The sequence below is a fragment of the Lineus longissimus genome, chromosome 3 (genome assembly GCF_910592395.1).
Source record: "Lineus longissimus chromosome 3, tnLinLong1.2, whole genome shotgun sequence".
Taxonomy (NCBI): Eukaryota; Metazoa; Nemertea; class Pilidiophora; order Heteronemertea; family Lineidae; genus Lineus; species Lineus longissimus.
In genome coordinates this window covers 23,283,683-23,311,495 of record NC_088310.1, presented here as the reverse complement: position 1 = coordinate 23,311,495, position 27,813 = coordinate 23,283,683, and the positions used below count along the sequence as shown (strand labels likewise).

General features: G+C 40.1%; 3 protein-coding genes across 4 annotated transcripts in view; 2 read left to right on the top strand and 1 right to left on the bottom strand.

The window, feature by feature from the left end:
* The first annotated feature begins 7 nt into the window (after positions 1-7).
* On the top strand, positions 8-6,255 carry LOC135484860 (uncharacterized). Its single transcript, XM_064766554.1, has 10 exons — positions 8-74; positions 389-550; positions 791-949; positions 1,273-1,443; positions 1,670-1,828; positions 2,093-2,260; positions 2,582-2,817; positions 3,113-3,252; positions 3,767-3,831; positions 4,277-6,255. Exons 1-10 carry the CDS (start codon positions 8-10, stop codon positions 4,972-4,974), a joined length of 2,025 nt encoding a protein of 674 aa, XP_064622624.1. The 3' UTR covers positions 4,975-6,255.
* Positions 6,256-7,648: 1,393 nt separating this feature from the next.
* On the bottom strand, positions 7,649-14,412 carry LOC135484270 (uncharacterized). Its single transcript, XM_064765586.1, has 10 exons — positions 14,233-14,412; positions 12,972-13,132; positions 12,293-12,607; positions 11,726-11,931; positions 11,283-11,460; positions 10,700-10,978; positions 10,300-10,444; positions 8,965-9,047; positions 8,483-8,648; positions 7,649-8,260 (listed from the first exon to the last, which is right to left on the bottom strand). The coding sequence occupies exons 1-10, from the start codon at positions 14,354-14,356 to the stop codon at positions 8,139-8,141; spliced, it is 1,779 nt and encodes a 592-aa protein (XP_064621656.1). The 5' UTR covers positions 14,357-14,412; the 3' UTR covers positions 7,649-8,138.
* Positions 14,413-20,141: 5,729 nt separating this feature from the next.
* LOC135484269 (uncharacterized) overlaps positions 20,142-27,813 on the top strand; it is a 48,321-nt gene continuing 40,649 nt past the window's right edge. For both annotated transcript variants that reach the window (XM_064765585.1, XM_064765584.1), the window contains exon 1: positions 20,142-20,400. In XM_064765585.1, the coding sequence (XP_064621655.1) occupies positions 20,337-20,400 (64 nt within the window). In that variant the 5' untranslated portion in view covers positions 20,142-20,336. The remainder of the gene's footprint in view (positions 20,401-27,813) is intronic.

Genomic DNA, 27,813 nt, shown 5'->3' with positions numbered 1-27,813 from the left:
GAACGAAATGGCTATAAGATACCTGTGGATTTTGTGCACAATCATCGCGACCTCAACAGCACATGCTAAAAACGGTAAGCAACTGATAAGAGGTGCTATCTTCATAAGAAACAAGTCAAGTGATACAAAAGTTTTAAGAGTATTTAAAAGGTGCCTTCACGAGTGATTTAAAAACAAAATCAAGGTCTGTTCGAGACTGTTTGATATGGTGAGGCGATAATAACTAATGGGTTGTCCAATGGCAAAGTGGTTCTCAACGCCACCGCTACCCGGTGTATAGTGGTGGCGTTGAGAATCTATTTGGTCCATAAGTGGAGAAAAACCCAGACAGGTTATGGGTAAATGGAAATATTGCTGATATTGAACCCATTTTCATTTGTTGTTTTAGATTGGCTTGGCCGGAATTGCTCCAACTACGTTGATGCTGACAGCTGGTGTCAATCCAATGTTCCGATGTCCTACTGTAACGTCATGGGTGCTGGAGATTGCGCCTGCACGTTTGGACATCATAAGGCAACTGATAATCTCGGGAATCTCTTTTGTCAAAAATGTGAGTACATGTATATATCCTTTGTAACAAAGTGAGTATAGGCCCTGTATTCAGTGCACTTTAGATACCAAAGCATTCATGAGAGCTGCACTGTTCAGAACGTATTCACGTAATCATAAAATACCGAGAAGACTTATAGCGCACTTTGTTTTAAGAAACATTCACACTGGCCTGGCTTCATTACTGTTAACCATTATATATGTATGGCTACAGATAGTTTCGATAACATCTATATTTCAGTTTCTCCTGACTCGAAATGCACCGGCAGCCCCAATATCTCAGCCGATCTGGCGTGTCAGTCTGGAATGGGCCCGATGGCGCGCTGCGACTGGACTGGATTTTGCGAATGTCATTCTAACGAAACGCTCCAGATTCGTTACGTTGAGGATAAAGGCTGTGGTATGTACCTCTTGAATTGGACTGGGGGAGGTTGGCAGTCTCATCAGTCATTAGCGATCTGACGTTGATTACGGCTTTTCATTTATCGGTCACGACAGAGAGAGAAATGATGACCCAAACAAAAATTTTCCGCCCCGTTCAGAAATATCGGTGATTCTGCGACACATTATTATTATTTGTTATTGTCTCCTTTCATTTTGAAATATCACGTTCAGTACAAAAGAGTGATGGGACCCTATTATGCTTCAACTGTTATGAAAGATCGAGAAAAATGGGATCCTGGGATCCTTACATAACCTTCATTATTTCTCCTTTCATTGCAGTGAAACTAGCCAACTATAGTTCACAGTGTGGTAATTGCAGCCGTACGAAAGGTTACTGCGTGGACATCAACGACGATGGCGTGGCAGATGACTGCCATTGCCCGGGAAAAACAGCATCATCGGAGAAAACTGGCATCGAGCGATTAAAAAAAGGATGCGACATTGGAGAAGGTAAGAGAAGGGAACTCGTTTCCCATATAGTGTTATTCTAGCATATGAACTGTTCGAAAAGGATAGTCAACAGCGAAGGTATGAAGTGGCTAGAAATATCTAATGAGAGCAGGACAACGGGCTTCTATTTTTTTACACGTCGCTACTGATGTTCCAAATATGTGTAAAAACAAAAACATTCATTACATTGATCTGCCAAATGTTGATTTCTCTTCGTCTACTTTAGCAAGCCTTGGCGACTTCTGCAACCCCAACGGTCCAGTCTTCTGCTCCTTGCCCAATTCTGCATGCGAAATGAACCCGTCTACATTCCGCTTCACGTGTTCCTGTAACAAAGGTTTCGTTGCCATACCGGCAAGGTGGCGGCCAGGAATAAGCGAATGTGGTGAGAAATCTGCTTTTAGTTTGCTGGGTTCCCTAAAGACGAAAGGCCTAGGGGCTGGACCTCGATATCCAGCTTGAATCGAGTTGTTATAAATTCTCCAAAATTAAGTCCTACTAAATCTACGTCGCGGGCATATTGACATCACACAGTCGGCCTTGGCATGCCTGAAGCCCAATGGCTGCACTATGATACGAGGAACTGAAGGTCAATGCAATTCATACGACTCCACATCTCTGCATGCACCTTTCCCTTTATTTTTTTCAGTTCCACTGCTCACCCCTGAAGACGATCACAACTGCACTCACTGCCTCGAGACCGATGGCGAATGTTTTGACAATGACGGTGATGGCCAGATGGACGGATGCCTTTGTCCCTCTTCAAGAACCAGTAGCGATCCAAACAACCCTGTAGAAAATTGCGACTTTAAACATGGTAGGTGGATGGTAGGTCCAATCGCTGTAGGAATGCGAGTGAGCTATACGATATTTGGCTGCGGAGGTATTTGAGGAAACAAACTGTCGGTAATTGTGGGGAGTGGTTTTGGCTTGTTTTGAGGAACCATTTACCTCGTATACTAGTATACTCGTCGAAAGTCTAACAGTCGCCGTCTCAATTCGAACAGATCTTAACAACTTGCCGAATGCAAGTTTTGATATGTTTTGCAACATGTTTTGTTGTTTGGATCAGAATCATAATTTGAGGATGCTAGACTTATATCGTTTATTTTTATACAATGTACTCTCCTTTTTTTAGTCGAAGTTAAGTGCAAGCGTGGCAGTATGCATGTCTGTTATCATCCCCACAACCATTCCTTGAGTGAGCACGCGAATCTTCCACAGCGCCTGAAGTCGGGAATAGCCGCAGTGTACGTCAGGGACCACCATTACGATGCCGAATGCATTTTCAAGCCTGTCAACAGTGGAACATACTGTGTTGACCTTACGTTTGAAGACCTTGATAAATGTGGAACGAAGCTTTCTAAAACTGAGGTAAGACGTATGAAGGATATAGCGCCATCTGCGTACAAAAGCACGCCACTTGTTAACCAGTAGAAAAACAAAAATATCATCAACATCAAAGTCATAGTGTATGACTTTGCCAGCAAGTGGGGAGGGGACGACAATCGAGATTATAAACACACCTCGAAAGCCATTTCCTACGAACTCCATTAGACCGTCGGACTCTGTACGTAGTCTTGGGGTAGGCCCCAGTTGGTTGAAAACATGACTTGGTGAGGTTGCCTCCCCAAGTTATTAGAATGAAAGGTTATTGTCTGTGTTGCAGATGATGAGTTCATACACCAATGCATTTGTCGTACAATGGGAACATAACATGCGGACTGGGAAGGATTTTGTCTTTGGAGTCCACTGTCCGTACAATGATGGCATTGATATAGCCACTGCAAGAGTCGTGTCTCTTATCAGGTAAATTATGCATCAAACTTTGGCACATTTATGATGATAGCAGTCATGATAATATTGATGTGGCACGAACCCAATCTTGGAAACACCCAAACAAGTGATGCACGCAGGATAGTGGTAAAATACTGAAACATGAACATGCATGAGATTCACAGCTAAAGCTAGATCTCAAACACATATCGCGCAAAATTTGGCAGCTGTAATGAATATCGACATGGGTGACACCACTCAAGTTTGGTCCATTTTCATTTCAGTTTGGGGATGTTTTGGGAACTTTACATAGTAGGGAATATGATTGCCTGATTTTGAATGAAGTAAGTTTCCATACTGCAACAATATGTGTTTTTGAATACCAAACCCGTACCTTATCATGCTTTATTCAAAAGTAGTGGTCAGTCGATATCTTCTGTATGAAAGGGATCGTCTTATATAAACGGTAGAGTTAATGTACATATACAGGATACAAAATCCGTTGGTTCTTTCGAAATCTAGCCATTTCATCCGCTCTCCATTCTAGGGATTCTCCTCAGCAGGAGTTTTTGAGTGACCCAGAGAAGCTTAAAAAAGGGGTAGAGGATGCAGGTGAGCATTTATTGCCATCTATATACCATCGACTAATACCGTAATCGCGCATCCCGGGAAAGTGCCTTCTACATGTATAGTATGGCCGTCATGGTTGCCGTGTTTTCCGAGAGAAACATTCCGCAACTCCGACATTCGTAATTTGTGCTGCAACTGCATTATAAACATAACTCAATGTAATTACTGACTCTCACTAACCTTAAAGTAGAAAACAATAAAAACCTGGAAAAATAAGTGCCTTATGCGTGTCATTCGACCTCTTCGTTCCCGCAAGACCAGACATGCCTCGATCAAACCGTCAAAGCATCGTCCTGGCTTACACTGCTGTGATCACGCTTTATCCACAGTCCACGTCCGTGCTTCAACTGACGTATTGTTGCTACTCGTTCCCCGGGAGACGACGGGATGTGAAGAACAGTGCTTTATAAATGTCTGTCTCTTCCAGCTTGCAGCTCTCAGCCCTGCTGGTCCCTACCCACAGATGTTTTCATCGCCGTGATCGTCATATTCGCCATCCTTATCCTGCTCATGGTGGGCTTGTGCTTAGCCTGGATGACGCACAGACGTCGGGTAAACGCAAGGAGGTCAAGCCAAGAGGATAGGAACAATAACAGGGATAACCCCATAGAAAGTCGGGCTTGTTCCCCTGGCGACTTTCCGACATGTCCAGGTCCAGGAGCAGGCCTCGCAGCGACAGAGTACAGTGCATCGGACTCCGATCAAACCACGAGTTCGGGTGATCGGAGCCATTACACATTCACGTACAGTGCCAGCATGACCACACAGTCGACAGATTCTTCCCCAGAACTCCAACGCCACCCGTACCTCGAAATAAAACGCTGTAAATCCGTTGACCTTGGATATATTTCCTCTAGAGACTTAGCAGCCCAGGACGTGACTGTCTATGACCACAGCAATACATCTGCACCCACAGATTCGGGCTTAGGTACATCTACAACCGAGTTAATAAACCAGAGAGATGGCAGTTCTGAAAACATATCAGTTTCACAGATTCTAGAAACCCCTGTTGGTTTTGTCTTCAGCATGGAACAATTAATTGCGAATCATAAATTGAAACCCATAGCGCTTGCAGTGTCGCCAGAAAATGTGAATGCCACTATTCAATACCAATACCAATGTTGATGATACAGTTTACAATATGAATCATGTTATTTTGTTCTGTTAAGAATCCATTGCATGTGCATGTGCTTGTGCATGCTATCCGTGTTTTAAGTAATTTGTGAAGCGATCGTTCAATTGAATTTGATGTTTTATCAATATCGATCTTATGAAACGAATTTTAAAATTTGTGTTGATTTTTAATAAACTATTTATTGATAACGCTTGCTTTGTTTACGTTATTGGTATGTTCGTCCCAGGCAACTACTCCGATTACTATTGTTACATCATTGTGGTATAACTGCACCAAACCAAGGGACGCATTGGAGTATCCGCACATACTATCACACCATACTTTTCTGGTTATATCTCTGTGTTGAATAAAGCTCTTTTCGTAATTTTCAGAATGTCCGTCCGGGTCGCAGTTATTATCATCAACTCATTCCTCGTCCTATGAATATTCCTCCTTCTGGTCGCCTTGTTTTGTGAGCTGTGGAGCGGATATGAGAGAAAGCTGTGGTTCCTGATGGTCTCTTACGGACCAAATTTGAAATACCGAAAAATTGTGATTGCAAAGATCCACTTTCAGTAGAAGTGAGGTGTTCTCGTCGATCACACCCTGGCCGCAATCGATCATCCATTGTGAGTAACAATGCTGAACCAAACACCCTATATTTGGCCCTTCCATCAAGTGAGGTGAATCCGTCGCCCAGAATCGACCCAGGGAGTAATTTCCCAAATTTTTATCAGTATTGGAATAATGATCATAGTCTGACGAGCGAATGGTGACAAAAGTTCAAAGACTTTAAAAAAAATTATTATGTCTGCACAGAAAAATGCCAGTCGGGCTTGAGTGTCTTCGCAGTTACTTTCGACAGATAGCTCACAAAGATTGTGTTGTGTCATTTATTTGTGCCTTGTGTTTATACTGTACGAAAGCGATTTGTTTTACCAGGCCAATGGCATAACTCGATTGAAATCATGTGATCCCATGTTATCACAGGTCTTGCAATATCGGGCCGAGTCCGGGATCGGGTCCGCCTCCTCGCGCCCGAACTCGGCCCTGGACATTGCTATCGAGTCCCATACATCCACTATGAGAATTGTTACTCCGTCGACAAGGATAATGAAACAATACGGACTATTGTTACTCCGTCGACATGGATAATGAAACAATACGGACTATTGTTAACCCATCGACAAGGATAATGAAACAATACGGACTATTGTTAACCCATCGACAAGGATGATGAAACAAAGGGAAAGTAAAGCAGCAGTGCCGAAAAGTGATTGTAAATAGGAGAACGTGTGTGGAGAAGGAGACGTTTTATTATATGCAATCCATCACGATCAAAACAAACCTTCAAAACCTCTGCATCCTTCACTATCAGAGGCTCATTTTCGGAATTTGCTGTAGAAAAATGGCAGAAGAAAATTCACCTCCAAGAAAATATCTTCAAGACCTCGCTCCGATAAAATGGTAAAGAAATTCCGTAGATAATGAAATTGATACAATAATTGAAATTCGCAAATTCCTGAGAAAATAATGCACCAAATCGAATGAGTTGCATGTTGTCGTCATGGGTTCCAGAAAAATAGTACACAGTTAAGACTGTGTGAGGGGTCATGAAGACTATATAAGTAGTTGAAACAACCAGAAGGTTAATAAGTGTCTTTTTGTCTGATATTTCCTTCGTGTTCGAGCTTGAGACTTTTAGAAAGTTCTTCGATCTGACTATGCCAGTAACGATGGCGATATTTGCAATCATTATGATGCTGGAGGGGAGGAAGTAGAAAAGGAAGTTGTCGAACAGAAGGAGCATAAATCGAACCACTCCTGCCTGAGGGTAATAACAAATTGTGGCATCACTATTGACGGGGAAGATATCACTCAGAACAGCGCTGTAGATTCCTGCACAGAAACAGCACAAGATGACAAGAGTTAAGGCCATTTGTCTTTTTCGACTCGTAATGCGAGAACGTTTCAGAGGAAACCATACTACTACTGCCCGTTCTAAAGAATAAGTCACGAAAATCCATGCTGATACTGTCTCAAATACGACGTACATGTACAGCAAGAGCTTGCAGCTGAGAGTTGACATTTGGTAAAAATTAACATAGGCTGTTCCATTGGTGATGTTGGGCAAACCCTGCCGTAACCAAACCACTAACGCAATGAATACAATACAGCAGGTATCTGAAACCGCTAGGGTGGTAAGATAGAGACTCGAGGCATCGTTTCGCTTAGATTTCCAGAACACAACAAGCGATAACAGGTTACCAAAGACTCCGATAATGAAGACGCTGATCATGATATAACCCTCAAAGATGACGAGGAATGCTTTCAGGATCTTGAAATCACTCGGCTCGTCCGCCATAGGAAAAGAATGGATTCCCGTCGTTGTCACTTTCGACTCCATCATTTTTCACATGTATATCTAAATTTTCTGACTATGTTCCTTTGAAAAATTGTGCGACGAAGAAAACCAACCGACGCAGGAAATGTACGTAGTTTGTACCCCTTGCTACATGTATATTCGGAATACCGACCACGAAAACCTCGGCCAGCGAGTAGTTTACTGAACCCTTCATCCACTGAAGATGGATGTGGTAGGAATAACACAGACCAACAGCCAACTCCAAACTCGTACGTTTATGAAACTCGTGAACAGCAAAGTTATTGTTGGAAGTCGATATGGTCATTGCTATGAATAGATAAGTTTATTTTTCAAATGAGTTCGTATAAAATTGGATCAAAGAAATTATGATGAGACTTTTAAAGAGACTACGCGCCGATTATAGACAGTGGAGCTGAGGTGACAGTTGGCAAAAATTGAAATAATTCAAGAAGAAATGTTCTGTCTAAAGCTTTAACCATTATTTAATCATAATAGAACACGATTTCCACTCAATAATTTGAATTTTTCAACAGTATACGTGTACTACCGTTTCAATTACGAGTATGACACAGGAATTTTATCTGCACGATTCATTCTGAACCTACGGAACATCGTTCCTGCTGACAGATGCGAGTACAAAGCAAGACCCGAGTCGTGTCATATTTGCATCATGTTTCGTCTTAAATGCATTTCGACTCCTCTGTCTTATTCCAGTCTATGACAGTCACGGGACAAATAGGCCGAGGCCAATAGAATCGTTTCTCCGGCAACAATGAAGATAGCAACACATTATTCCACATTCTTCAACCTATCTCGCAGAACTCTTCGCAGGATCTTTCCACTGGGTGACTTGGGGATTTCGTCAACAAAGATAACGCCACCTCGTAATCGTTTTGTTGGAGCGACTCTTTCTGAAATACAGAGGTTTTAGAGATGATATATCTGTAAAGCATATCTGTAAAAAAGCATCAGAGACTTGAGCATCTGAAAATGGTCACCTCCTCTTCTCTACAAATTTAAAAGTTTTTCAAACTTTGTAATTTTGTACACGGCTACAAAAGCACGTGTATCTATACGACACATGAACGGTGGTATATCGGCTGCAGTTACTGACATACGCTCAGAATACACACCTTCTATGAATTTAATGATATCTTCTTCCGTAATTTCAGCATCAGGTTTCTTCACCACGAAGGCTAGTGGAAGCTCTCCAACGTCTTCACATGGTTTACCCACAACTGCAGTGTCCAGTACCCCAGTCACGGATAGGATCAGCTCCTCAAGTTCTGCCGGGGCAACCTAAAAGGAGAGCGAAAATTGTTTTTTTCGCATGTGCACCAACTGCCACCGCTAACGTTACGGTTTGCCGTAGCAACCCAAAAAAAACATTTTTTCGTGACCTGGGGGGGGGGGGGCATTTTAGGTTCCTTGTACCCCAAAATTTGATTGTATCTAGAGGTCTTGCGACAAAGTGACCGAAAAATCTTGGGAACCAAAATAAACAATGTTGATACCGTTTTCCCTGCCGACTGAATATCCATTGAAATTTAGTCCTGAGGGGCACTGCATGGGACTTCGCCATGCACTAATTAAAAATATTAAAATGGGTAGTCACCTGGGAAGATTTGTACTTGATGAGTTCCTTCAACCTGTCGACAATGTAGAAGTTTCCTTCTTCGTCGTAGTGGGCAATATCACCTGCAATAAATAGATACAGTGTAGCGCCATGTACATTTATGAAACGTTAAGAAACAGGTAACAGCTAGCACAGCGACTGATGCAGACTCTACTTAGTTATACGGTCATCTGTAATTTTGACATTCATTTCTGTGGGTAGTTGATAAAGCTTGGAATCAGTGAAACCTTGGAACCAGTGATAAACCTTGGAATCAGTCCTAAAAATGCATAAAAACATGAAATAATGCCATTCGAACCTAACGTGGTTACGAATCAACATTTGGAGCTTATTCTTACATGATCAGATCGGAATTTTATGGTAATTTAGAAATCTGTCGCATATCCGATTCAATAGTCTATATTTTAGAACAACCCAGTTGTACCTCGCCTCCAGTGTACAGTACTGATCTCCCAAATATGGGAAGACACGCCCACCACACACCCATAACCTGGACCAATAGCGCTCCGCTTATAAATACGCCACCACCACGCGGGGCCTATTTGAACTACGGATCGGTCTGTTCATACAGGGTGATACAGAGAAAATTGGGGGCCTGTCATGCATTATGCATGGATAAGGTTGACGACTATGTCTAGGCCTAATTGTCTATGATTGACTGATATTTTATAACAAACGATGAATAAAAGAAGCCTAGTCATGTATGTTTATTACCGAAGTTTGCGGATGAAAATTTCCTTCGCCGTGAGCGATTTCTTACATCTTCCAGTATGCATCGAGGGATGCAGAGATCTTTGTGACGTCACCAGTTCTAAGCGGTTTTTTTATTCACGTGTGTGTTTGTCCTATGATCTCGTGCATCTAGTACCGAGCATAATACTTTATCGTCTATGGAATACAAAACAATCATAAAAACTAATTTTTGCTTCCATTGAAGAGAAATAAAATATTTTAACGACCACAACGCATTGCCAATTGATGACGTCATCCTCCACATTAAAAATGTCGGCTTCTGAACTAACTGGCAAATTGCTATCAATAAAGTCAGCTGGGACGAGACTGTCAGTTGGGAGGGTATAAATCGTGGAAGGAACGCACCCGATTTCCCGCGCTATTTTCACAGTGATTCCATGGTTTACATTGAATATTCCAAGGTTTATCAGTGTTTCCAAGGTTTCACTAATTCCATACTTTATCAACTACCATTTCTGTGATATATTTCCATATATAATCTTTTCTTTCCAATCTTTCATACATTTGTACATGTGGATGCCAGTGACGGATGGGGTTCATCAGTTGTCATATCGAACACACCTGTTCTAAGCCAACCATCCTTTTCCATGCAGTTTTGTGTCGCCTCTGGTTTGTTTAAGTAGCCCTTCATTACCAGCGAACCTCGGATGCATAGTTCACCGTCCTGTCCTGGTCCAAGCGATGCATCTGTCTCAATATCACGAATCTGCAGTGCAAAATGAGTAAGCCAACGCGATTAGATACAAAAAATACGGAGAACAACAAATTGTTACTGCCAATCAAAAAGAGAAAGGTTTGCGGTCGACATGAAAACTATTGGCAATATCCTTGTCTATATCGTCAACCCCGACGACGATATATGATACAATTGGCTCTTCTTTACGTTCAGTTACCAGAGCTTTCAAGAACAAAATGAGGGAGGCAACGAGTATATCTTCATGATCTAAAAAAGTGTTTCCACCTTTGCTTCTGTCATAGGAACTAGTGGTCCAACTGATCCCTGTTTCAAACCATCATCAGTTGATAGAGGAGAAAGCGTTCCAACCGGGCTTAACTCAGTCATGCCGAAGCCTTGTCTTATCTTTAAGCCAGTCCTTTTCCTTATAGTCTTCTCCGTTTCCCATGCCATCGGCGCAGCGCCAGAGAGAATGTCGTTCACACTGCTGAAATCGATCTTGTCTACTAAAGGATGGTTGGCTAGTAGAATTCCCACTGGAGGAACTATCATCAGTTTTGTTACCTGACGAGATACAATAAATATTAAGTGAATAGTTATCTCGAAGGGTAGGTTTTTGCAACCAATCTGGGGATAGAGTTGAAACATACTTGCAAGACATTCTTAGGACATAACATGTCGAGCATTGGTACATTAAAGTTTTAAAATCCCACTGCGGTACGTGTTTTGGCAGCAAACAACGAGCACACTATCAGAAGTTTTTTATAGGAATCTCACGTGAGAATTGTGAACGGATAACACATATCTTCTCATTTAACACGCAGAAAGACATATCGTCGTCCTTAGTCAGTTGCGACTTTCGAATTACCTTGTACTGCTCTATGAAGCGCAGGAAGGGTTCGGCTTCAAACTTGGGGATGGTGACGATCTTTGCACCAGATAGAATGCCAGCACCCATTATCAACACAAGGCCGTACGCATGGTAAAAGGGGAGAAAACCCAGTAGGCAATCACTTGGGGTCATGCCAAGTAGCTTCTTATCGGAACTGTCGAACGAAGTATATAGCTATAGTCGATTTTAGTACCTAACAATAGATTCAGTCGATCACGTCTCCATAGTATCACCAGGAGTAATTGTTGAAAATCCGATTGGAATACTGCCCATTTACTTGATAAGCAACAAGCATAAGCATACATTTTATAAAATACTACTTCAATTGAAGAAGCAGGCAAAGTTGAATTATTAAAAAGGAAAACATTCTAATGAATATGGTAAGTTGTTTCAGAATCGTTACCAAAGGAATAACTCACGTAACTCCAGTCATATTCGACACAATGTTGGAGTGACTCAACATCACACCCTTGGGAAGCCCAGTGGTACCGCTAGAGTAAGGTAAGGCAATGGTGTCTTCAGGGTCATAAGCGAGGTCATCTGGGAATTCACCACCGTCGTCCTTCAGCAAGTCGGTGAACAATATGCAACCCGGGACATGGTCGCCACCAATGACAAACGTATTCTGAAGTTGGAAAGGGCGGGTGAGAGAATGATGGAAATGATTGGAAATATTTGGAAATGGAATGAATACATATCAAACAGCACTGCCAGTTTTGTTAATCGTCATCAATAAAATAAAGGAGTTCATTAGCATTTCACCACGATGAGGTTCACAAAAGAAGGACAATTCGACCAAGAGAGCTGTATTCGTTACACTAGATAACATAGCCTCAACTCGAGTGAACGTTAAGAAGAAGAATATATCAACAATCATCTTCGACGATGTAAACCGCGACCAGAGAAACACCTATGACTTATGAAAAGGGTCACCATTCTTTCCTACCGATCTATGAGTGAACGAAACACTGAGGAACCTAATGTACCTTAAGGTGGGTAAAGTTCTTTGTCGCTTCTTGCACAGTCTCCAACAGATTAGCTGTCGTGATAATATGCTTTGCCTTCGAATCCTCTAGCTGGTAGAGTAGTTCTCGAGAGGTATGTCCAGGACTTGCCAGAGTTGCAACGGCACCAATACCAACAACACCAAGAAAGGCGAACGCATACTCCGGACAATTTTGGCTGTGGATACAAACAACATCTCCCGCTTTCACTCCAGACTTTAAAAGAGAGCTACCGACACTTCTGGCGTATTTTTTCACCTCTTCAAACGTGTATGCCTTTTTTGTGACACTATCAACCTGCAATGAACATGAAGAGCAAGCAAGTTGGTGAGCTTACTTTTACGCTGTCAGTATGCAACAATTTTCATCCGATAGTTAAAAAAAGTAAAAAAAACCGTTTCGAATTATAGAAATTGTATGCAATGCTTCAAAAGAATTTTGTGCAGCTAGAGGCAACGCATCCCCACTTTTCTCAGGAGTAAACCAATTCGGTTCTTGTAGTAGTTTATTAGTTGATTTCATGAGGACAATATGTTTGTGACATCGACTTCGTTTCTCTGGTTTATGGGGATAAATTCGCATCTGCAAACGATCTGGAACTCGGGTTGGAACTTTGGAATATGGGCCGAGAATGACAAACGCGTTGCAACATTTCACTTACCAATGCTGTGTTCTGCGGCCACTTGTCAAAGTCCTTCATTATGAACTGAGCCAGAGGCATCTTCGGTACGTCCATAGAAGGGTATGGACTCTTTACGATACTCATGCATCTCACCCATGGTTGGTTAAGAGCTATCCGTCCTGATTGGGCAGGGACACCGACTGAATAAAAAATTTCGTTGCAGGGGTCAACAATGATAATTCGTGTTCCTTTAATCCTAAGTCTTACGCGATATTTTTTTCATTTATTTGCCACACAGCGCTTTGAGACCTCGACACCCTTTCTGCAAATTAAGTGCGCTCCAGCCAGACCAGCGCTTATCATCGAAGCAACGTGCGATAACTATATCGTTGAGATGAGCGATAAAAATATCGTTTGTCTGAGGATAAAATGCGGATACTACACCTGCAGGCATAGCAATATATTACTTTGGATTTTTGCGATAAAAACGTTATGATATGACATCATTTCTGTCCAATCGTCTGAATACTCGTTTCCTCCAAATCCTCTGTTTCGACGTGGCCAATGATGGCTGCGATCGGCATTTAGGTATTTTTTACGCAACACATGTACATGAAAGGGCAGACTGGTAAGGAGATTTAAACTATCATGAAAATGTCTATAAGATTTCCAAATTTCAAAAGAGAAATATTCATTTCACTACTTTCATCATTCTACTGCATGACCTAGGCAATATTCTCTTGGCTACATCCTTGATAAAAGATCCAAGGTTGTTATTCAAATTTAACACGACCATTGTAACAGTGTGCAATTTATCGCCAGAAATATCTGGAACATCTAATCAATATGAGGTCAACTTGCATTGTACTAGAGTAGAGCAGTGTATTAGACAATGCTGAAGGATATAAACATGTACATGTGGGGCAGATCGTGCTTTTTTAGCACTGGTCTACTTGCTTTTCTCACCCAAGGTAGATCATTAATTCCTATAAGTTTGACAGAAACTGCATTAGTATGATGAATGCCAAAAGTGTACTAGTACCGGTTGATGTTGAGAGCATTTCGCCTTCAAGCAGGTACTACACGATACATATAGTAGGTCTATAGAACTATGCACTGGTAGGTTACCAGAACACGCACTGTGGTTTGGATGCATTTTCATCACGGCCCGCCCGGCCAACACGACTGCTACGCGCGACTCAAATTGTCGGTTAGCTACCCCAAAGGGTAGAAACAGGGTATTTTTATGATGATACATACATGTATCGTTAACAATAGTTATAAATCTATGCCAACTTACTTGGAGAACGTCTGGTAACCAGTCCTCTAGTGAAAAGACCGCAACCTAAAGACGCTCGCGGTCGGGAGATGAAACGTGTAGGACCGCTGGTTCGGAATCCCGCAAACAGTGACATGGAGAACATGGCTGCCTTTCAGCTTGAGTTGATATTCATGCCGCTAGGAGGCGATTAAATGAAAAAAGCTCCTCAGTGCACTCTCCCGTAGATAGCCTGTAGCGCTGGCAAGTCCCGGAGAGAGAAGATTCCAGTTCTGCAACAGACCCTGTAATATTATTATCAACGTGAACATGATGCCTTTGATCGAGCTCTCGGAGCACCGTCAGATCCCCGATCAGCTTGGTCGACCAGCAGCATCTCGTATGTTCATTTGAAGCATGCGTGGTGGCGCAACAGTACGCGTGGAGATGTTCTGTTTTGGCAATGTTATTACAACGACTGCTCCATTCGCGTCCACATAGTTTGTAGGGTTACCACCCGGATAGTCCAAAAATGCATTTGTTTTTTCTCTTTCCAACCTTTAAAGATACTGTTCAATATTACTGAACAGGCGGGTATAATAATTTGTATTGCGAAGTCTTAGTCAGGAGGAAGAATTAACGCAATTTCTTATGAGAATTCGCATGAAGTTGGTTCATGTATGTTCGTCGCGAAGTGCGAGTGACTCCCTCAAAAAAATAGAGTCTGCAAGAAATTAAGAATAAATCACATCGCAGTATTCTTAACCACATTTCATTTTGCATTCGAGTGAAATAAACAATCTCGTAGGCTACTTATTCCTAACCTGGGTCTCGATCTCATTATAATGAAAATTCACTATGATACACTTAAACCGTCTGCAGTAACATTTTAAAATTCATTACTGCAATTTTCCTCCGAAATCAGAACTCTTTTTAAAGCCGCACATTAATCATTCAGGAACCAATTAAGACGGTTAACAATGATTTTTTTATCGATTTTGAGGAGACTTGGTGCTGGGTGACATAAAAGGAGAGCTATAATATGCGTTCGGGTCTCTCTACTGTAATTCAATTCAAGTGAAAGTCATAATTAGTTTCCTCCATACACTTCGTCAACTAGTATGAAATTATTTTTAAATTCAAGGAAGAGTGATTAAAATGGGCAGACTTGGATAGCTGTTACAGTATTGATCGGTAAAGCATCAAAATGCATTTTAGATATTTTCACGGTGGGTACGTAAATGTAGGTTTGCCGTTAAAATACGTGCTTACGTGTAGAAATGACGACACGAAAGAAACACTGATGGAAGACAATAGGGCCGTTCACCCGGACCAAACAAACCAGACCATCAAACCAGATCAGATCACATCACATCACATCACAACCGTGGCCGCGAGAGCCTCCACTGATGGACATATACATCTATATACATCTATATACATGATGCCACCTAAAGTTATTATACAAATCATTGTTGGTCAAACTTATAGTCACACTTTATTCAAAACGTAATAAAAAAGTTTTATATGTGATAAATATTTATTTTGGTAGTAAAACTTGAATAAAAACATAGTAACAGTGTCATTGAATTGTGCTCCCCGCGCACCGGAAGCATACACAAAGCACGCACGTACTCGACATGATGATGGCGGCCGGAGTATCGCACACGAGCAGAGGACAAAGTGGGCATTATTAGGAACTGATTAGGGCGGAAGTCCTATGTCAAGTGGTCAATTTGTTTGAGCTAGAGTAGCACAAGTGAACCAAGGTGGTATTTTTTGTAAGGACGTTAACCACGCCCCTGTACGCCCGAAATGAAGAAAACGGCATTCGAGTAAAAAACATACGTTGAAATATAATTTTATGTTTAAATATTAAACTCAGCCAATTCAGTGGAAGTTTACATCTCAAAGAGTTCATTGTTGGCAGCAGTAAAAATGATCTGGCAGATTATTCTATTTATTCACACCCCCTCACTTGACTCTTGAAAAAATCATGTGCATGAATTCTTCATGAGTGAAAATGCAAATTTGAAGGTTTGATCGAAAAAGAGAAAAAGTTAATGTTACTGACACAATAGATTATATCTCTAACACATGTACATAATAGCTATTTTGTGCGTTTTGTATTTTTTGTGCTTGTCAGTTCCTTCTGTTACGTTTTAGGCGGGACCCTCATCCGTTAAAAAATAGTGTGGCATCTCACTCGGCTTGGTGGAGGCTCAGCTTTATTGGATAGAGTTTTAGCTCCGACAACCTGCATTCCCACACGTTTGCTTTAAAATCTTTGGCCACCCGGGACAGGAATTTGCATTTGGTAAACTCTTTCTTTCGCATTCAATTTAGTCAGACAGGGACAATCTGATGGTCCCGGACCCTTATGGTGATTGCAGCTGGTGCCCAACAATAACTAGAGTGCTGGACACGCGTCGCCATCGTCTGAATACGCATCACACGTTCATTTTGACACAATAACATAGCTTAAAATGCATGAAAATGCATGAAAATGCTTACGAATTGACATTTCAATAAAACCTTTTCACTTCGCGATACCTGGAGGTTATCGTCCATCGTGGTGGCTCGAATAATTATGTTATAGTGCTAAGGCAAGTGTGATCATTGACAGCATCGTCATTCATACTGTTAACAAACCCATATAACAACCAACGTACTATAATAATTGCTCTCTTTCGTGGAAGAAAGTTTTCAAGCCATTTGTGAAATTTAAGAGCCAAGACGCGCAGTGGGCGGATGAAGCACCAAACATCACTGCGAAACTTATCAAAAAGGAATGGCTCTTTGGCTATAGCGGGTCTTTTTCACAATCGTTTGGTTGCGCCCAAATAAATGTAAAAACGCCAATTACTCTCGTTTGAACTACGAAATTTTAGGACACCAAGGAAACAGTTCGTAACACAAGAGTGACAACGTGATCAGTAGTAAAGGCCCAACTTGAGCTTGGCTCATGGCGGTGTTCGCTTAAATTTTAAAAAAAATCTATAGTGCATCACTGCATTACTGACTTGACGACCTGAATAAAATGTACTACTGAAAACCGCAACTTATTACCACTAGGCAGGTTGGACTACATAAAACAGTTTCAATGTTTCGACTCGCTCACTGGTGATGTGATGCATGATACATTGCTAGTGTCGATGTGTTGATGCGACACACACTATTAGTCACTTCGGGAATCGGAAAGAAGTCAAATGTTCGTGCCCTCAAAATCGAATACTGATCGCATCCTGAGTCATGCACAAAATCTACGTACATGTACGGCGCATAAATGTATATTATTCATTAGTCAGATCCAGGGTCGAAGTGAAATTCAAATGAATCATTACATATGTACACACGTAAATATCATGTTGATGTCCTAAGCTCATGGTTTCTCATAGTAAAGCCATGTGCAGCACGAATCATAATATTGTGGGAGCATAAAATGCCAAATTAATGATGGCTTCTGAACCCCAGCCTGGTGTTAATATATTCACATTTTCCTTTTAGCGATTTGAAAAAGAAGAGTAATAATCCCAGGTTTTAAAACTTAATTGGCTTTATCTATATCACCGAGAATAAGTTAAGTTTTGTCCAACCAAATTTGCGTCAAGAAATACAATCATGTAATACGGCACCAGTAAATCATCGATGTATTTTGATGCCATACCTACTTTCGTGTTTCTCTTGCTTTGAAGAAATAGAAGAAACAACGCATTTTACTGTAGAACTGGGCCATACATTGGAAAGTACCACAGCCAAGGCAGATAAAGCTAGATTTCCACAACGAAGGCATATAAAGCTAGATTGAAATATCTTCATATTTACGCATAATCATAAAAATATTGTGGCATGAAGCCTATAATGTATAGGCATGTGCGAGGGATGTGAGCCAACTGGCAGCTGTCCACGCACAGGGAGAGTGCACATTTATACATGTCGCCGCATTTAATACCTTCGAAAAAAAAGGTTCAAATACACTGCACCTGTTGCACAGTGTCGCATAATGCCATGGTTTACTGAAGATGAGCTCCTGGTATTTTACATAGTAAACAGGACACGTTTGTTACGCCATATTTTAACCTTTTTCAAACCTACATGTATATATACTAGTTTCTACTGATAATTATGATAGAGAATACCGTAGAAATTTCTAGTAATTGTCATCAAGCCATTTTTCGTCATCTTTATCCTTTTTATGAAGTTTTGAAACAATTTATTATGAAAAATAGAATTTAGACCGTATCCTTGATACTGATATGCGTATCAATGCTAGTATAAAACGAACCTATATTAATGTGACAATGGGCCTCTTTGATTATATCATTCTTTTACGAGAATTATACCTTTTTTACCATCACTGTATTAATGATAACATTGATGATGATGGTGGTGATGATGATGATGATGATGAAGATGTATGATTATGATAAATCCATTCGTCTCAAATCGGTCTCAAATCGGTCTCATGAGCACGGGATTCGACAACTTAGGTCGAATAAATTCAATTCGGGAACCAGTATAAAGTCAGTTAGAAGTCATTACGAGATGGCCGAACATTCCTAAGGCGAAAAGACCATTACCTCCCCAGGAAACCTCTTAGCTTTATCGTGCATTACCCGAATCGGCACCTTTTGACAGAAATGATAATGCATTACGAGCTAGTATGCTGTTGATCAACTCCCGATTGACCCATTGTCATCGCAAGACAATGCACACACCACGATGAAGCGCCCGTATATCTTTATAAGCCACATTGGTGTTGACGAACAATATCAATGATGACCGCAATGATGACCGAAAGTCTGTTATAATGAATTATCATATGTCTTTGCACGTGAACATTAGTTTGTATCTATTGATGTACCCTTCAACATATGGTCCTTTAATAGTCAACGGACTGATTATCCTTCCCATAGTGTCTTCAAGCTTCCCGAGATGTGGGCAGTTTGTTTTTGCACGACCAGGGAGAAGTCTCAATGTCTACATTCCTAACATTTAATATCATGTCTGGACTGAAACTTGATGAGTCATTTGCAAACACACGAAGTCCGTAGGAGCGCCATATCAGGCAATAGAATGGATGGGAACGGCTTGTGTATCGCTTCAAATCGTTTGGCGTTTTCCTGCACTACATGTAGTTTTTCTTGAACTGGTTCATCCTAAATGTCTACTTGCAGTAGCCACGTCATAAAGGCTAGACCACAGTTTGTACATGAGGTAGAGTATCAAAGTTTGCATATCAAGATGACTCGTGTAATAGTCTGGAATGAGATGACGCCTAATTCGCCGTTGTGGTTACCAGTAGGCAGAAAGTCCAATCGCAGGTGCTGGTTAGTGAAAGTCCTCCACGCAATGATGCCAAACACACCAGTTTTCTTCTTTCAAGTGGCACAGTGCATCAAGTGAAAAGAATACACAAGAATGCTGCACACGCGCCAAAAAAGAGAGCAGAAACACAATGATTAAACACTGTCAAGCGTGACTCATTTCATCAGTTTTGGCCAAACACAAGGCGTGGAAATGCCCCCACATTACATTATGTTACATATGTAGATGGCATTAATATTGATAGTATCAAAACGAGCACGACAACAATAGAAAATGATACAATAAAAAGCATCTTTTACATAGTGGGCATCCTCCAGCGTGGTCCCGTGGAGTTATTTCGCCAGTTTCACGCGTCAGTGACTCAAAGTACCACAGGTGATTCAATTCAACAAACATGACATTCATCATCGGGTACATCTTGGGGAATCCTTTTGTCAGACACTTTTGCCGAAGAGGTTCGTAGCTGTTACACGTATTCATCAACAACGCAAGCTCCGGGGTCCATTTTACTCTATACGCAGTGGCACGTGCCAGTTCCTAGTGATCTGATTGGCTGCGCTAAGTGCCACCTGTTCCCGCGGTCGTTCGCACGTTTTATGCAGCACTGACAGATTAACATCGTGTTCGCCTTAAATTGCACGCACTGGTATCGCGGTAAACCATAATTTAACTGTGATCACTTTTGGATGACGCTTCGGTTTATCTTCAGAGATTCGACCCTTCGACGGAGTGCAACTGTCATGAAATCTGGACAACTTCCCCGGATTCTTTTGTTTTCTTTGTGATTATCTCTAATTATTGCAGCATTTTATGCTCTAATGGATTATCTTCTTGTTGTGATATCGTCGGCACTGAAAAGAATGACGGGTCATAGTTCGAGAGGTAAGTGTAATTTCATAGCATCTTGATATTATTGGAAATCAGACATTTTGTAGTTCACTTTTTTTCATCAAATACAACTTGTAATGTATACATGTACATGTAATCCAAAAGTTGTTTTTGTTGGGATAAGACGTTTGATATTTACTTTTGTTCTTTAAATGCAACTTTTTTTGTGTAAATGTAACCAAATATGGGTTCACTTCTAGCGTCTGATGAGTCGCCCATCATCATGTTTTTTTGTTTCCGTTTTTTTAGCCAGTTATTTCAATGAAAGAAGAAACGATATTGGACACCGTAGTTAGGAGCTAGATCCCTAATGCATCTTCCTGTGAATATGTACATGCGCAATATGATAGTTGCTGAATTCATTAAGTACTTATTTATGCATAAAGTGAAGTGGTAAACAACACTCGATGCTCTAACTCAGCATGTTTGCATCATAATGTACTAAGGACTGGGAAAATATCTGAAAGGTGACTGTATAACTTTTTTTCAGTGGCAGTAGAACTGGTGTATGCAAAATGATAAACCAGTTGCAAGAATTTCCTTTTTCACGTTAATTTTTACTTTAATTATCTCTTCCTATGCTGACAACAGTGTTGTGTTTAAAACAGACAGGAATGCATTGATTCTTTATGTTTTTACAATCTAGGTCAGATTTATTTATTCTGAGATCCAGGTTTTTCCCAAAAATATCGAGGGCGGAGTATATTTTCAACCACTGGTAAGCGAGGATAGATATACTGGTCGATATTAGCCAGCATACCCTGGATTGACCGACGCATATCCTTCCATGTTGCATATGTTACCGGGATTACATCGAAACATTGACAGACAGGCAACACATGGCCAAATTTTAGATCAGGATCAATTGCGTGTAAAAAAAAGACACTGTACATGTATGCCCCAAGTTACCAAACCTACTGAGGCTGGTGTGTTCAAGATGGATGTCATCGTAAGTCAGTCGCCAGAGTTAGTAAGTCAAACGCCTGAGATAGTTAGTCAGGCGCCTGAGATAAATAATAAACGTCGTCATTGAAGAAAAAAATCATGTCCTTTCCCAGCCACCGTAGAATCAGGTCTACAGACCATTGTGCGCAGAAAACAGCGTGACTAAACAAGATAGTGGTCCACAGGTGTTAAGATGTGCACAAACTTTCCAAGCATTTCATATTGAGCTACGCAAATATTGACATAATCGGACAACTAAAACCCGTCATATGATAAAATCTCTGTCATCAGGTTTCATTTTTCAGCTACATCAAATACAGCGTTAAATATGGTTTTAAAGGCAGTTTCCCAAGTTAAATTGTCTATGTACATGTACACACTGGTTGGCCTTTTGTCCAATAGGTTATTTTGTTAAGTGTCTATCTGAAAATTGAAATCCAAGCATGTCATTTAGACATTAATTTGTTGATAATGAAGTTCGTCATATTCAATGATACTTCATGCAGTATTTCATTCCTCGATGCCTATAATGAGCATGCTTTCGAATTCGATTTCAAATTTCAAATTAAGTCATTAGCATCATTTACATTTACTCTCAGATCAGCAATGTACAATGTAATTCTTGTTGGACTGTTGCAATTACCACGTTACCACGTGGTAGTAACAATGTCAGCTTATCATTTGGTCTAACCTAATTGTCTGCCTAGATTCATATGTGACACCCATAATTTGCGACAATTTCAATGTCATTACCACATTTAAACATTTAATTGGTGTTTTCAGTATTTTGTCCTGATACTGCAAATGTGTGGATTTGAGATAAGAAAGTTCGCCTTAAAGTGAATATCGCCCGCTAGATGTCTCAATTCAATGCCCCTTCATCTTCCGCGTTTCGGTGCAAAATCGAGGATGAATGAAACTCCCAAATTGATGCATTAGCCATTACTATGGAATTCCACTGCTAGATTTTCTGAACGTTCAGCAGACCGATTCTAGCTAACTGTGCATTCACCTGCGCCGTATGGGAAATCAAATCTCAGTTTGAAAGGACTTTTTTTGAATGTTTCAATTACTCTTCACTGTTATTGGTGAAGTGTATCAGTTTTGTCTATTTTGCACTCTGCACGTCGACACACATACCATGAACCTGATATATCATAATTGAAGTTTCATGATGACAATTTCCGATTTAACAATTTGGCTATTTAGTAATTAAGGCTGATTATCCGTGCATCAGCATTTCGGTTCAGGCTTGATAACTTCTAACATTATGACCTCTACTAATAGCACGATATTAATGCCGGCGAATCTTAATTTCGGTTGTGACCATGGCAATCTACAGCAGAGAGATAATTAGCACATTCGATGTTTTGATACATATCGAAATCGACCAGTTCAGGCAACCTAAGTATTGAGGACACGACATCTATGCGGAAGGTAAACAGGCCTCGACTGCTTTTGCAACCTATTACCAGACTGCGATGCCCTTGTAATGTGTATACAATGTAATATTGTATACTTACATGTATGTATATGATGCGTGATCTCAGATGCAGAAAAGCAATAACATAAACAAGACGTAAATCGTAACACTAGCACTTCGTGCTGTCCCAGACGGAAACATACGTTGCTTTTTTCACATATGCTAAAAGATAACAGTGCACACACATAAAAGGAAGGTGTTGTCATGTTAAAGAGGTCAATACCTTTTGTAAAATTGAAGTGCCAATCAAACTGGCAGAGAGATTGTCCCTTCTTTGTGAAGAAATGGTTAGAAATCACTTTACCAGCCGAATGTTTGTTTTTGAAGATCAAAGCAGTTAAGTTTAAGTCAGTTCAAGATGTTAAAACGACCCAAACGCATGTTCAAGTAGCATGAGGATGATCAGGTTTCATCAAATTAACCGAAACAATCAAACTGTAATCAATTTTAAATTAGCCGGGAGTGAAATATACTCATAGTTAATGTGAATTTTTTTCACATTGTATCTTTACGGCCGTTTTGTTTAATCATCCAAACACTAAGTGATGGAAAATGGTGTCAATTTACAAATTCATATTGCCAAAGATCGTTATTTGAACAAATATGATAATAATTTGAAGGCACTTGTTAAAATATAATTGCGAGATGATTGGAAGAGATAGATTATTCTATTATCGGTATGAAAGTTCACGTAGTCTTAATAGCTTTTTCGTGTACAGTTTTTTATATTAGTGTCTGACATGCTGCGATGAACACTGTAGTGCATTGGGCATTTGACCCAAGTAACGCCAAGTGATCAATGCACGTAGCCTACATTACATGCAGAAACGCTTGGCGCGTTTGATTGATACCATTATATTACAAATTGAGAGGTACCTCAGAGTCACAGACAGAGAGAGTTCATGTTAGGCCATTGCTAACCCAGCCGTGATCTAGCAAGCTGTGTCAGCAGTGACCAAGGTTTTTAATCATTATTGAACTCTTATAATGAATAATATCATTACTGATCCTTTCCAATCGCAATCCCAAATCACCTTTTACAAATATTTAAACCTAACATTACACACCCTGCCTGATCCAGCTTCGTGTCCATTGGACGTGGTTCGCCCTGTATTCCTATTTCACTTCCTGCATTGCAAGGAGTTTTGTTTTATTTATTTGCAAAGACTTGATACAAGCAAAACATATTCGATCATGTGCTCTGCCAATTACATTCTTGCATCAATTTTCTGTGGGGCCGTACTTGCAGTTGCGTTGCGTTTCCAATACTGCTCTAAAACAATACCAAGGAAAGAGTTTGTTGAAAGTCAACGTATATTTTGTACCAGCTGTCAAGGATCTGCAAAATTCAAGCCGAGATTGGCGTTTTGATGTTTTATATATTTATGGCGAGTGAGTTGTGTTCTACACTTTTAGTACTTTCTAAGGAATAGGTTATTATTTTAGAATTCTTAAAGGTAGGAGGCCTATGCTGCACATCTAGCTGCATAAACTGTAATATTAAAAATTGAAAATAATCTCCTTCTAAGCTGCATGTAAGCAATTATTTTCCAATCCAATCTATTCATATCACAATCATTACACATTGAGATTGCCAGGTGACACATGAACAAATAGCCTCACGGAAACAGTTGTCAGAAAGTGAAGCGAAAGACAATACGATCTACCTTGGCCACATTGTGCGCAGTAGCCTACAACAGAAACATAAAGAAATATCATATTGAACAAATAAACAGCTCAGATTTCTGTTGGATATTCTAATTGTAGATCCCGACCTTATTTCATCAAATTCTTATCATGTGATTAATATGGTAATAAATCAGCAAACAATGCGGATTTTATAGAAGATAAGAAATCAAGATTTAATTATTTATTGATCCATTTATATCCAATAATTATAACAATAATGTTTTTTATTTCATTTAACCTGATGATGCAGACTAAGTCAAACTATAAAGATATTTAAACATTTTAAATCAATTCAGATTTCATCTCCACTTCTAATGTGCCTTGACGCGCCGGAAAGCCTGAATTTTACTTATCGGCACACTGAACTGTAATTGTAATATCATGCCTGTACAATGTAATACTAATTACTGTTGATGATAAATAGGTCAGACACAATAAAATATTATCAAACATAATCACAAAAAGATTACAAAGAGGGTCCGAAGATATCATTAGCCTATTTATTGACCTTTGTTGTCCTGTTAGTAATTACTCTCAGTCTGTTTATGTTCTGCGAAAAAATAGAAAAGACTGATGGTCGAGTGCCGATGTAAATAACTTCATGAAGAATGGAGAAACGAGATTGGTGTAACTCCTCTTGATTTTTTAAACTGTAGTTTAGGAATTGTTTTATTATGTACATTTTAGAATTTTAATGACAGCAACACCTACTAGTGGTGGATGCAGCTGTTAGCGTCATATACTACTATACTATACCTTTTTGCTTCCACCTTTCCCTACAGCAGAACGACTACCCAAACTGTCCTTCACTACCAAACTGCACTATTTTGCATCTTACATATCTGAAACCATGGCGCAAGATTAAACATACCCCCTATAAACTGCACTGGTATTCGCAAACAACATTAAATGAAACCAATTTTTATTCTTCACGATCGAACCATTATTAATGGTAGACAAACATTGCAGTGTTGCCAAGTCGGTCTGCATACCAGCATCGCATGGTACGGCATCATCAGGAACAACAAAGTAACCATAGCGAAATGACAAATGGCATAATTTGTTGTACACAAATAATCGCCTGATTCTGCTAATATCAAACTCAACGCAAAAACGCATCGAGATCATGATTGGTAACGTCAGTTTCTTGTCTTAACAATACCCCGCCTTCTGATCTCCCTAGTTAGCCTTGTAAATCACCCAACATGAAGTCTTAAACAAACAAGAAGAAATGACAGAGGACAAACACGCTCGGCGCCCGCTGGACAATCATTTCTTACTATATCATAAGAGCTCCCGAAGATTTAATGTTCAGAGCGAATGGCTTGATGCAGCCCTTGCAAGAATGTTCTAATAAATCAGCTTATTGGTGATTTCAATATGACGCAGTTTGTGCAAAACTTGCAGCATTTCCAAGAGGCCATCGAGTTGAGTGATAAAGTTTGTAGAACTCTGTAAGATCCATAATTGGTATCACAAATATTTGGCAGAAACGCAGCAGTATCACTGATGTTACTCTGCGGTGTCTTGCAGGGAAGTTACGTAATGTCGAGCAAACTGAAATGACGCCTCGGAAATTCATGGATATGAATTCTGTCATTAATGTAGATTTGAATACTACGGACAAGGTCCTTTTTGGCAATGTTGCAATACATGACGAAAGCCTTCTGTGCAACGAACAAGTCCGCGCGACCATGCAATGGCATGAGTTGATAAATTGCAGTATGACATCTTCTAAACAAGAGAATGCATGTACATCAAATAATCTTTCTAACTTTACTTAATAAAAAAATATTTCGTGAGTCATGGCCAACTAGGCTTTTCACTGTGTCATCCTTTATTTTCATACAATGTACTTACATCCAATTTCTCTTTTTTCATCACCATCGTCATATTTGTAAGAATGCCAAGTAAAGGGTGTATACTATTACGTGTCAATCCGGGTTAAGCTGCACTCTAGCTTTTAGAGTCAACAACATGTCACCAAATGTAACCCCTTGCCACAATTTAAAAATACATGTAATCATCAAACCTCGTATTACTAAATACCTCTTCCTGGAAATCCAGGTTAATGTCGTATGAGTAACAAATGCACACCTGCGTGAAATAAAGTAACAACCTATCTAGAATAAATTTATATGTCATTGGAATATTCCTAACCTCGGCAAGACAATAAGTTTGATATTAACTCAATATTTGAATAATCGAAGTCAACATTTCATGAAGGGAGTGGTTGGATTTTCCCTTCAGTGTATTTGTTTTCTTTCGATTCATTAATGAAATTTTTTTTCTGATAAAGTTTGACGTTTTTCCTATTTTGTTTCAACTTTTCAATTAAAACCAAGAGCTCCTACTGTAGAGTATAGGGTGACTTGGCAGCCGTTAACTTTGAAATAACAGCATCGGTCCTTTAAGTCAGACAAGATAAACTGATGAGTTATTTCGACTTCAACCGACTGTATACAGACGTGTTTGAATATCAAATACAACAATACTTATTACCTTTGGCTTATATAAAATGTGTTCGTTTCCTATGGCTCCTTGTCAGAATACATTCCTGCAGCCATCATTTGAAAGAATTGCCCAAACCGGCTACCTGAAAGGACGTCATCGTGTAAAAGCCCCCATATTGACTGCTTTCGGGCGCATTACCTGAAGCCGGGCTATCGAGATGAATTAGTTTTATGATAGATGATGAAAGTTGCCGAGTGGCCGTTGCCTTTATTATATATTAACTCGGTCCAGGTTGATGTCATTTCCTCAGTCTTCTTGGCTTATCTTTCCACTTGGATGTCTACCGGCTGCAACATGGTCTTATACCTTGCAATCTATCTCGATCATCGGTCTTCACTAGACAGTCAGTGGTAAAATGACCACCTTTTAACAAGAAATAGAAGGTAACGGAGCGCTGTTACACAAAATACCATGGCTAGGCCAAATCTATATAAAGTGTGACACGCTGATATATCTCATAGCATCTATTTACTGGGATCAAACACACTTTAAATTATTGTGGAATTATTTTAATTAAGCTGTTTCGTCTGCAGGATGTTACCATAAAAATTAATTGATGTCTAAATAACGGAATGATATATTGCGATTTCTGGACATCAGTAGTTATCGACTTTTACCATCATCGTTAAAGCAGGTGCTATCAAACCAAAATCCTATTTCATGTGACAGGACCCGAAAACGTGGAAAGTCTGAATTTGGTTCTCACCTAACGTTACTGTCAACTTTAAGCGATGGTTCGGTCGCTTGATATTGTTAAAATCGCGTGTTATCTCTAA